The sequence below is a fragment of the Staurois parvus genome, unplaced genomic scaffold (genome assembly GCF_062004578.1).
Source record: "Staurois parvus isolate SC_StPar_1 unplaced genomic scaffold, SC_StPar_1.0 ptg000779l, whole genome shotgun sequence".
NCBI lineage: Eukaryota > Metazoa > Chordata > Amphibia > Anura > Ranidae > Staurois > Staurois parvus.
The window spans coordinates 265,189-277,992 of NW_028318575.1; the positions used below are offsets into that span (position 1 = coordinate 265,189).

Genomic DNA, 12,804 nt, shown 5'->3' on the forward strand with positions numbered 1-12,804 from the left:
AAATTTAGGAAAGTTTTTATTTTTCTAGAACAGAGGTACTTTATTGGTATATTGGTACATAGGGGAGCTGGAATTTAGATAAAAAAAAGAACTTAGACTTTAATTACCTTTGGTCACATGCACAATATTCCTATAGGCTGTGGCTCCCAGTGATTCAATAAAAGTTTGCTGGGCGTTATCAGTTCAGCAGCAGGGGCCTGCTTTTTGGGAGCAGGTGGCATAATCCCCCATGCCGCAGCTCCCAACAATTAAATTCAAGTTCTGGCCTCTTCTTCTACATGGAGCAACACAGTGGCTAAATGGTTAGCACTTCTACCTGGCAGTATTCGGGTCGTTGGTTCGAACCCCAGCCATGGCACCACCTGCCTGGAGTTTGCATGTTCTCCCTGTGCCTGTGTTGGTTTCCTCTGGGTCCTCTGGTTTTCTCTCACACTCCAAAGACATGCTGGTAGGTTAATTGGCTCATATCTAAATTGGCCCTAGTGTCTGTACGTATCAATGTGAGTTAGGGACCTTAGATTGTACGCCCCTTCAGGCTTAGGGACTGATGCAAATGCACAATACATATGTAAGAGTGAATTGACAGCGCTATATAAGTACCTGTAATAAATATATCAATAAAGTCCTGACAAAACTTTTCCTAACTTGATAAATGCCTTATTTATTGGTCCTCTGGGAAATATCTCCCTCACTTCCTGTTCTGGCAAACACCCATCTATTAGACAGGAAGTGAGAACATTCCTGTAAATTGTTGACTTAGAAAGGTAGGTGGGACTGAGCCCTGCACTTATGAACTCAATGATAAACCATAAAATCGGTGATTTGCCTTTAAAAAAAAGGGCAAATGTAATATCGGCTGTATTATAAAATTTAGTGCATGTAACCATGAGCTGAATTCCTGATAGATGGACAAATGTGCAGCTAATTCGAAACAGAGAATCTATTTAACCCCTTTCTGCCCACAATCTGTAAATTAATGTTCCCAACATGATACCCTTGCTAAGGATACATTAATTGTCAGACTTTTTTTTATAGCGCAAAAAAATAAAAACCGCAGAGGCGATCAAATACCTTTGAAAGAAAGCTCAATTCGTGGGGAAAAAGGACATACATTTCATTTTGGTGCAGCGTAAGGTAGAGTTTGTACAATATGTAAATATTTGGGACTGGAGGGGTATAATGGATCTACTGAAAAGTCCAAAAATTCAAAAAGTCCATCAATAAAGTCCAAAGGGTAGGGGGCGGGGGGAGGAGAGAAAGGGGGGAACAAGCTGTGCGTTTTCCCAAATGTAATGGACAAAGAACAGTAGCGTCAGTGGAAGGGGCGGACTGACAACTCATGGGGCCCCCGGGCAATAGGGGATCATGGAGTCCCTGTGTCCTTGCCCAAGTATATCAAGTATTTAGATTGCCTGTCAGTTTATTTATTTATCCATTATTTTTTGAATTTACAAGATCATAAAATGATATTAATATCATGAAAATATTCTTAAAAGTTTTTAATTTAAAAAAAAATACACTTTTAAATAGGATGGTTCCATGTCACTTGCCTGCATGCTTGGAAGCATCCTGTGTATTACTGACTATACCAGACAATCCTGTCTCTGCTAGGAGAAAGAATTTGTTCCACATCTGAGTCCATTCAATGTATCTTTTTGTTTGCTTTTAGTATTTTAATGAGCTGTTTCTAATCTAATCTGCCATCCTAATTGTTCATTATGTAATGGGCTGTAGGACCCAGGACCAGGGGCGGACTGACAACTCATGGGGCCCCCGGGCAATAGGTGATCATGGGGCCCCTGTGTCCTTGCCCAAACTCAAAAAAGCCTATGAAAAAGGTACCAGGGGCATCTCATGGGGCCCCCTACTGACCCCGGGCCCTCGGGCAGTGCCCGAGTTTCCAAATGGTCAGTCCGCCCCTGATTCAGAACTAGAGTCGATATTTGTCTACTTGTCAAGCTTTTACTATTCCTTTTGCTTTCCCATAGATATGTCTCAATATTTAAGTGAGGTTGTCTAACTCTGACTTCTCTGTACCTGATACTTCATGGCATTTTTGTACCTATGTCTATTTAATTGTACTTGAACTTGATCTTCCCAATAAAAAAAATAGTTTGTAAAAAAAAAATATATATATACAGTCAGGTCCATAAATATTGGGACATCTACACAATTCTAACATTTTTGGCTCTATACACCACCACAATGGATTTGAAATGAAACAAACAAGATGTGCTTTAACTGCAGACTGTCAGCTTTAATTTGATGGTATTTACATCCAAATCAGGTGAACGGTGTAGGAATTACAACAGTTTGCATATGTGCCTCCCACTTGTTAAGGGACCAAAAGTAATGGGACAGAATAATAATCATAAATCAAACTTTCCCTTTTTAATACTTGGTTGCAAATCCTTTGCAGTCAATTACAGCCTGAAGTGTGGAACGCATAGACATCACCAGACGCTGGGTTTCATCCCTGGTGATGCTCTGCCAGGCCTCTACTGCAACTGTCTTCAGTTCCTGCTTGTTCTTGGGGCATTTTCCCTTCAGTTTTGTCTTCAGCAAGTGAAATGCATGCTCAATCGGATTCAGGTCAGGTGATTGACTTGGCCATTGCAGAACATTCCACTTCTTTCCCTTAAAAAACTCTTTGGTTGCTTTTGCAGTATGCTTTGGGTCATTGTCCATCTGCACTGTGAAGCGGCGTCCATCGAGTTCTGAAGCATTTGGCTGAATATGAGCAGATAATATTCCCGAAACACTTCACAATTCATCCGGCTGCTTCTGTCAGCAGTCACATCATCAATAAATACAAGAGAACCAGTTCCATTGGCAGCCATACATGCCCACGCCATGACACTACCACCACCATGCTTCACTGATGAGGTGGTATGCTTAGGATCATGAGCAGTTCCTTTCCTTCTCCATACTCTTCTCTTCCCATCACTCTGGAACAAGTTGATGTTGGTCTCATCTGTCCATAGGATGTTGTTCCAGAACTGTGAAGGCTTTTTTAGATGTCATTTGGCAAACTCTAATCTGGCCTTCCTGTTTTTGAGGCTCACCAATGGTTTCCATCTTGTGGTGATCCCTCTGTATTCACTCTGGTGAAGTCTTCTCCTGATTGGTGACTTTGACACACATACACCTACCTCCTGGAGAGTGTTCTTGATCTGGCCAAATGTTGTGAAGGGTGTTTTCTTCACCAGGGAAAGAATTCTTCGGTCATCCACCACAGTGATTTTCCGTGGTCTTCCGGGTCTTTTGGTGTTGCTGAGCTCACCGGTGCGTTCCTTCTTTTTAAGAATGTTCCAAACAGTTGTTTTGGCCACGCCTAATGTTTTTGCTATCTCTCTGATGGGTTTGTTTTGTTTTTTCAGCCTAATGATGGCTTGCTTCACTGATAGTGTCAGCTCTTTGGATCTCATCTTGAGAGTTGACAGCAACAGATTCCAAATGCAAATAGCACACTTGAAATGAACTCTGGACCTTTTATCTGCTCATTGTAATTGGGATAATGAGGGAATAACACACACCTGGCCATGGAACAGCTGAGAAGCCAATTGTCCCATTACTTTTGGTCCCTTAACAAGTGGGAGGCACATATGCAAACTGTTGTCATTCCTACACCGTTCACCTGATTTGGATGTAAATACCCTCAAATTAAAGCTGACAGTCTGCAGTTAAAGCACATCTTGTCCGTTTCATTTCAAATCCATTGTGGTGGTGCATAGAGCCAAAAATATTAGAATTGTGTCGATGTCCCAATATTTATGGACCTGACTGTATATACAGTGGGGCAAAAAAGTATTTAGTCACCACCAATTGTGCAAGTTCTCCCACCTAAAAAGATGAGAGAGGCCTGTAATTGGCATCATAGGTAGACCTCAACTATGAGAGACAAAATGAGAAAAAAAATCCAGACAATCACATTGGCTGATTTGGAAAGAATTTATTTGCAAATTATGGTGGAAAATAAGTATTTGGTCACCTACAAACAAGCAAGATTCTTTCCAAATCAGCCAATGTGATTGTCTGGATTTTTTTTCTCATTTTGTCTCTCATAGTTGAGGTCTACCTATGATGCCAATTACAGGCCTCTCTCATCTTTTTAGGTGGGAGAACTTGCACAATTAGTGGCTGACTACATACTTTTTTGCCCCACTGTATATATATATATACTTCGTATTGCCTTCTGGATTCGTCAGTGCCCTCCGAAAAATATTTAAATACACGGGAAAAGATATAGTTGCGTGTGGAACCGTGTGACAGTATAAAGTAGGACACTCTGTCTTCGGGGAAACATTTCACTTTAAAGGCGCGCAGGCACAACAGATCAGTGTAGACTAATGAATAACATTGTACAAAGCACACTCCCCGTAATTCATCACCAGCTGACAATCAAGCAATAAACACACAAGTACCACTTCAGCATAAAACATCAAAATTCGATTTCCTCCGAGGAGGGACATTCTTCAAAAGGTAGAAAATTACTGCTTTCAATTATTCACCATTGCAGTAATAAGCCGTCTACTGTGTGTATATATTGAAATATTTGTATTTCTATGTGAATACATAATACGTTTGTATGCGTTTTCATTTTTTTTTTTTTCCTGTTGATTAAACTTTGGAGGAGTTCACATCTTACTGTACGCTGCACAGGAACAGGGGCGGACTGACCATTTGGAAACTCGGGCACCGCCCGAGGGCCCGGGGTCGGTAGTGGGCCCCATGAGATGCCCCTGGTACCTTTTTCATAGGCTTTTTTCAGTTTGGGCAAGGACACAGGGGCCCCATGATCCCTTATTGCCCGGGGGCCCCATGAGCTGTCAGTCCGCCCCTGCACAGGAATATACACCCGAAACAGGACAGCATGGGTTGAGCTCCATAGCCAAATGGGAATAAAGTGCAGATAGACACTGAAATCAGAACCAGGGGCGGACTGACAACTCATGGGGCCCCCGGGAAATAGGGGATCATGGGGCCCCTGTGTCCTTGCCCAAACTCAAAAAAGCCTATGAAAAAGGTACCAGGGGCATCTCATGGGGCCCCCTACTGACCCCGGGCCCTCGGGCAGTGCCCGAGTTTCCAAATGGTCAGTCCGCCCCTGCACCTGATATTTACAATTATTTTGAGACTTCAGGCCATATGGAGAAATATGGAGTAATGGTATATGATTGCTTTACTGCCAGTAAGAGACTATAAGACAGTTGGGGCCCCCATAGTTTACAATATGAAGGGAATCTGGAAGCAGGCAAGTAATAATATAGCAAACACTCATTTCATCACTTCTTATCCTGTAAAATACAAATAATTTTTCTGCATATTAAAATTGTCAAAATGCAACATTCAGCTTATCCAAAAATAAACCAGTCCCCCAAAAAATAAATCACATTTATCAAACCAAAACCTAATCCTCTACTTAACCCCAAAATGTAACTCTTAGCCATTACCCATTGCCACACTAAATTAAAACCCAACTCACAAACCTAGACTGAATTTACTAGCACAGTACTGTCGTACCAGGCAGGGGCGGACTGACCATTTGGAAACTTGGGCACTGCCCGAGGGCCCGGGGTCAGTAGGGGGCCCCATGAGATGCCCCTGGTACCTTTTTCATACCTGATCAGAACTGCAAAATTGCAGGGCCCCAGTGTTAAGCACTGAGTATCCTTGTCGACCTTTTTATTTTATAGAAAAAAAAATATTAGCACCGAAAGAACCTGACTTTAGGATCTGTCATTGGCACATTTTTCCATTTTATTATATTTAATGTAGGGGTGTTGCTGCCCATATGGAAGAATAATATATTTTAAATATATTTTAAAAATATTCTTCCCAAATATATTGAAATATATTTGAATATTTGAAATGCTACAATTTTGGCCATATTCAATCTATTTCAAAACATATTTCAATAAATAAATATATATATACTGCATGTTGAAATGCGTTTTTATTACAAAATATATGAAAAATATTTTTAAAAATACATTTCAAATATACTGTATGTCTTTAAAAATACAAATGTACATTTTTAGAATGCATTTACAAATATATGTAAAAATATCTGATAAATGACTTTTTTATATGTTAAAAAAAATCTGAAGAATATATTTAAAAAAATATATATTTTTAAATATATATTGTTTTTAAATATATTCTTTAGTTTTTTCTACATATAAAAAGTAATTTTAACATGTATTTTTACATATATTTGTAAATGTATTCCAAAAATGTAGATTTGAATTTTTAAAGACATACAGTATATCTGAAATGTATTTTTCTATTTTTCTTATATTTTGTAATAAAAAACACATTTCAACATGCAGTGTATATATATATATAGATATGGCTACAATTGTAGCATTTCAAGTATATGTCAATATATTTGGGAAGAATATTTTTAAAATATATTTCAAATATGTTTTTCTTCCATGTGGGTGGCCCTGTCACCCAAAGACTGTATTCTACTGAGTGCCCCGGGTCTACTTTGCAGTAATTGTTGTCACCTCCAAGATAAGTCCTTTAGACCATTGTTCTCTGATGTGGCTCTTTGCATGCCTTTATCTGGCTCTTGGGGCACTATTCCTGCCATTGAAAGCAATGATGGGGCATTGTTTACTCCATTGGCTGTCCACTTATGAACTAAAGGGGGCCTCAAATGCACCCAAGGGCCTTTTGCATGATGGTCACGCTAATATATCCCAGAACAGAGTTCCCCTTTACATCAGAGTCTGCAGGGTTCCCCTTTACAGTGCAAAAGGGAAAAGAGAATACTGTGGGCTCCGATGTAAACGGGAATGCTGTTGATGCTGGTGTAAGGGGGAATGCTGCAGACTCTGGTGTAAAGAGGGTCTCTAGACACCAGAGTCCCCCTCCTTATACAAGAGTCCACAGAGCTCCCCTTTAAATCAAAGTCTACAGAGTTCTCCCTTACATCAGATTCCAGAATTCCCCTTTACCTCAATGTACACAAAATTCTCCCTTATGTCAGAGTCCACAGAGTTTCCCATTACATAGCAGTCCACAAAGTACTCCCTTACATCAGAGTTCACCAAGTTCCCCTTTACATCATAGTCCACAAAGTTCTCCCTTACGTCAGAGTCCACTGAGTTCCCCTTTACATTAAAGTCCACAAAGTTCTCCCTTACATCAGAGTCCTCAGAGTTCCCTTTACATCAGAGTCTGCAGGGTTCCTCCTGCATAAGGGGGAACTCTGCAGACCCTCATGTAAAAGGGAAAACAGTGGACCTTGTTGTAAAGGGGAATGCTGTAGACTGTGATGGAAAATGGAGCTGTGATGTAAGGAAGTCTCTGGTCACCAGAGCCCCCCCCCCTTACATAAGAGTCCACAGAGTTCCCCCTTACAACAGAGTCTGCAGAATTCCTACTTACAGTGAAAGGGGGAACTCTGTTGACCCTGATGTAAAGGGGAATGCTGCAGATCATGATGCAAGGGGGAATGCTGCAGACCTTGGTGTAAAAGGGAACTCTGATGTAAAGTAGTCTCCGGTCACCAGAGCTCCCCCTTACATCAGAGTCTACAGCATTCCCCTTTACATCAGAGTTTCCACTCACATCAGGGTCTGCAGCGTTACCCTTTACATATAGTTCCCACTCACATCAGGGTCAGCAGCAATTCCCTTTACATCAGAGTTCCTTTTTACATCAGGGTCCGCAGAGTTCCCCCTTGAAGTGTAAGGGGGGGATCCTGCAGACTGAAGTTAAAGGGAACGTTGAGGACACTGATTCAGGGAAGAAAAGGAAGGAAGAAAGGAAAGAAAGAGAGAGAGAGAGAGAGAGAGAGAGAGAGAGAGAGAGAGAAAGAGAAAGAAAGAAAGAAAGAAAGAAAGAAAGAAAGAAAGAAAGAAAGAAAGAAAGAAAGGGACTGAGAGAGAATTTGATGAAGGAAAAAGGAAGGAAGGAAAAACTGAAGTAAAGAAGGGAGAAAGGAAAAAATCAAAAGAGAAAGAAAGACTGAAGGAAAAAAAAGGAGGAAGGAAAAGAAGGAGGGAAGGAAAGAAAGGAAGGAAAAGGAGAGAAGGAAAGAGAAGAAGGAAAAGGAGAGAAGGAAAGAGAGGAAGGAAAAGGAGAGAAGGAAAGAGAAGAAGGAAAAGGAGAGAAGGAAAGAGAGGAAGGAAAAGGAGAGAAGGAAAGAGAGGAAGGAAAAGGAGAGAAGGAAAGAGAGAGGAAAAGGAGAGAAGGAAAGAGAGGAAGGAAAAGGAGAGAAGGAAAGAGAGAGGAAAAGGAGAGAAGGAAAGAGAGGAAGGAAAGAAGGAAAGAGAGGAAGGAAAAGGAGAGAAGGAAGGAAAAGGAGAGAAGGAAAGAGAGGAAGGAAAAGGAGAGAAGGAGAGAGAGGAAGGAAAAGGAGAGAAGGAAGGAAAAGAAGGAGAGAAGGAAAGAGAGGAAGGAACAGAAGGAGAGAAGGAAAGAGAGGAAGGAAAAGGAGAGAAGGAAAGAGAGGAAGGAAAAGGAGAGAAGGAAAGAGAGAGAGGGAAAGGAGAGAAGGAAAGAGAGAGGAAAAGGAGAGAAGGAAAGAGAGGAAGGAAAAGGAGAGAAGGAAGGAAAAGAAGGAGAGAAGGAAAGAGAGGAAGGAAAAGGAGAGAAGGAGAGAGAGGAAGGAAAAGGAGAGAAGGAAGGAAAAGGAGAGAAGGAAAGAGAGGAAGGAACAGAAGGAGAGAAGGAAAGAGAGGAAGGAAAAGGAGAGAAGGAAAGAGAGGAAGGAAAAGGAGAGAAGGAAAGAGAGAGAGGGAAAGGAGAGAAGGAAAGAGAGAGAGGGAAAGGAGAGAAGGAAAGAGAGGAGGAAGGAAAAGGAGAGAAGGAAAGAGAGGAAGGAAAAGGAGAGAAGGAAAGAGAGAGAGGAAAAGGAGAGAAGGAAAGAGAGGAAGGAAAAGAAGGAGAGAAGGAAAGAGAGGAAGGAAAAGAAGGAGAGAAGGAAAGAGAGGAAGGAAAAGAAGGAGAGAAGGAAAGAGAGGAAGGAAAAGGAGAGAAGGAAAGAGAGGAAGGAAAAGGAGAGAAGGAAAGAGAGAGAGGAAAAGGAGAGAAGGAAGGAGAGAAGGAAAGAGAGGAAGGAAAAGAAGGAGAGAAGGAAAGAAAGCAGATAAGAGGAGGGGGACTGAGAGAGTTTGATGATAGATAGATGATAGATATCCCCATCCATTCATCCATCCTGCAGGTGTGACCTAGCTCTGCGGCTTTGCTGTAATTACATATGATTTCCCACGTAAGATCTCATCAATATTCTGCCCACAAACAGCCGACATTTGTTAAGCCCGGCAGATTATGATACTTGGCAAGTGCCAGCTCAAGCTGCAGAATTTCCCCCTGGCTCCCGGCTGACTGGGCTGCAATCAACAACGTGATATGATATATACAAGTGATAGATTACTTCATCCTATAAATACATTTTAAAGCCTCTAATTATATGCATTTGTTTACTTAACAACCCCGACACCGCATGAACCAAACTCAGCAAATTAGGCGGTGAAGGTAAATGATGTGAATGGGGGGGTGTATAATCAGCTGAATAATTGTTGGCTATTAGTGAGCCTGATTTTTTTTTTCCTTAAAGGGACTTTTGTGGCGGAAAAAGAGAAAGTGGTGTACGGACTGACCCATCCAATCAACACGTTTGAGCCGTTTACCGTGCAGGTAAGAGATGATCGACATACAGTGCCAGACCAGATGAACAATTATCAGATGGGTGACAATTAAAGTGGAACTTCAGGAAGGTATAAAAAATACAAATTGATGCAACTATGCATGCAGTAGGCTCCAGTCACACTCGTAGGACTTAGGGTTGCCCCCTCATCCCTTTAAACCAGAACACATATTAATTACACAGGTTCTGGGGCTAATTTAATGCAGATAAGGCACTATCAGCCCCAGAACCTGTGTAATTCATGTGTGTTCAGGTTTAAAGGGATGAGGGGGCAACCCTAGTAGAACTACAAAGTTGTTCGACTTTGGAGTGCAACTTTGAAGCAACATTGATGCAACTTTTATGGGTGCGACCTGGAAGTAACTTGTCCCTCTGCAAAGTTGGACCCACTTAGGGTTGCCACCTTATCCCTTTAAAACCAAACACATACTTACACAGGTTCTATGGCTGATTAAGGTGGTAATAAAATCCCTCAGTGCCTTATTTGTGTTAAATTAGCCGAAAGTTGAGTCAAGGTGTTATCAGACATTTTATAACTAGGCTTTTTTTGTGCCATTGGCACAGTAAAAGCTTCTTTCTGGCAACTCGACCATGCAGCTCATTTTTGTTCAAGTATCATCACATTGTACTCCTTGAAATAAATACACCATCTTTTTCCAGAGCAGCCTGTACAGTATTTCTCCTGAGGTTACCTGTGGGTTTTTCTTTGTATTCCTAACAATTCTTATGGCAGTTGTGGCTGCAATCTTTCTTGGTCTACCTGTCCTTGGCTTGATATCACGAGATCCTTGAATTTTTCACTTCTTATTAAGTGATTGAACAGTACTGACAGATATATTCAAGGCTTTGAACATCTTTGTATATCCTTTCCCATCTTTATAAAGTTCCATTACCTTGTTACGCAGGTCTTTTGACAGTTCTTTTCTACTCCCCATGGCTCAGTATCTAGCTTGCTTCCACGTGCATCCATGTAAGTGCTAACAAACTCATTGACTATTTATACACAGACACTAACTGAAATCTAAAAAGTCACAGATGTGGGAAATTAACCTTTAATTGCCATTTTAACTTGTGTTTGTGTCACCTTGTGTATATGTACCAAAGCTAAACATTCCAGGGGATGGAAACTTTTGATCCGGGCCATTTGGGTGATCTCTGTTATCCTTTTAATTTAAAAAGGAGCCAAACAACTATGTGATAAAGATGGTTTCATATGACCACTATCATTAAATAAAAGACAATATCTTGGCATGATCAGTCATATTTTCAATAGTAATGCCAAAATTTCATGATTTCTGCCAGGGGATGCAAACTTTTGAGCACAACTGTATATCCCATAGATTGTGGACTCTATAACTTTGCCATGGATTCTCTATACTTATGTAATACCCTCCAGAGCAGCTAGATAGATGTTTGTTTTTTCTCTTTCTAGGCGATGGCTGAGCAGCAGCGTGGGGATGAGTCAGCCAGTGAGTGAGGCAGGAGTTCTCCTCAGGAAAGGCTGGGAGGGTCTAATAGGTCAGGGCTTTGGGAGCCCTCTCACCCTTCCAGAAACTTACAGAAGTTTCTGGAAGAGGGGTGAAGGAGGGGAGGAGACCCAGATCTGCATGTTTAAGGAACCCTGACCAATCCCCTGGTAGGAGGCTGGGCATGGTGTCCAGGGCAACCTTCAAAAGTGGCAGAGCCTGTGCAGGGTCAGGGAGTGTCAGGTGGAAGATGGAGTGAGAGGCCGGAGTGTGGAGCCTGGGAGGGGGCCTACTTACAGGCAGGTGCTGGAGAAGAGGATCTCCACTGTGTGACCATCTCCAAGGGAGGACAATCTTGAGCAGAAGAGAAGGAGCCAGTCCAGCAAAAGGTCTGAAAGCAGCCACCAACCCATTGAGCTATCAGGAGAGGACAGTGTGAGTACTCTTATACCCCCTGGGCCAGATAAGGGGAGAGGGAAGTCAGGTGAAAACCCAACTAGCTTCTCATCTAGGGCTAATGCGTTAAATTGGCAATATCTGGGCCCCCTTGCCCAGGGAATACGCTCAGTGCAGCTTGGTGAAGAGGAGGAATCATCTGGAGTCTGAGGAGGTACACCAGAAAGCTAAAGGAGAGACTATTCTTGTCCACATCTGTACATAGTTGCTATGGGGTTTGTCCTCAAGTTTGCAGTTTCCTTGGGCATCCCATACACAAACAAAGAAAAATGTGTTTTTTTTAAATTGTCTGTCTTTTTTTATTTTTAAAAAATAAATCGATCAATTCTAATACTGTACACTGTCACTGTACGAATGACACTGGCTGGGAAGGGAAAGATCACTTTGTACCTTTTACTAAAAACCTGCTTTGCAGGCAGAAGAAACACAGAGATCCTTCCCTCTATAAAGAGCTCTGTGTTGTTTGTCAATATAGAGCTTTGGGCTGTGATTGGATACAGCCAATCAGCAGGTCCCAGCCATGAATCATTGGGTCGACAGGTGGGGGTGCTCGCACATGCCCTGAACCTGCAAGAAAGCTGCGACATAGAGGCATGTTATGGTGTCTATAATAGCTGCTTGTCTGCAATATATGTACTGCAGCAGGTCGGTAAGTGGCTAAAGTGGTTGTAAACTCTAAGGCTAGGTTCACACCTATGCAGGTTGCGTTTGAGCCGTTTCTGCATTGCGTTTTGCGTTTTTGCCGCTTTTTTAAAAAAATTTTTATTTTCTTTTGTTGCTAGGCAGATTTAAGATGCAAAATGCATAAAAAAATGCGCCAAAAACGCAGCAAAAATGCAATACATGCTTTTCTGTAGCATTTCCATTGAAGTCCATAGAAGCAAAAATACAACTTTTTGATTCAAAAAAAGTCTTTTCAAAAAACGCACGGTGAAACCGCACAGGTGTGAACATATCTCATAGGAAATTATGTTAGGTGGACTGTACTGCATTTCTGGAAAAATGCAAAACGCTGCAGAGAACGCTTAGGTGTGAACCTGGGGTAACACATACCCAGTGAAGTGACTAGCCTCAGGTGATACAGAGATGAACAACATAGACATGAAACAAATCCTGCTAAATAAGTTGTACCTTATCTGCAGCACTCTCTTCTTGAGAGCCATTCAAATCGCACAGTTTACACAGCATTTCTGAGTTCCAGAAACTGAGGGGCTGAGT

At 41.6% G+C, this 12,804-nt stretch overlaps 1 protein-coding gene across 1 annotated transcript in view; it reads left to right on the forward strand.

The window, feature by feature from the left end:
- The window catches only part of AGMO (alkylglycerol monooxygenase), a 299,706-nt gene that overhangs the window by 151,384 nt on the left and 135,518 nt on the right, over positions 1–12,804 (forward strand). The window contains exon 8 of the mRNA XM_089654571.1: positions 9,575–9,654. Within this exon, the coding sequence (XP_089510697.1) occupies positions 9,575–9,654 (80 nt within the window). The remainder of the gene's footprint in view (positions 1–9,574; positions 9,655–12,804) is intronic.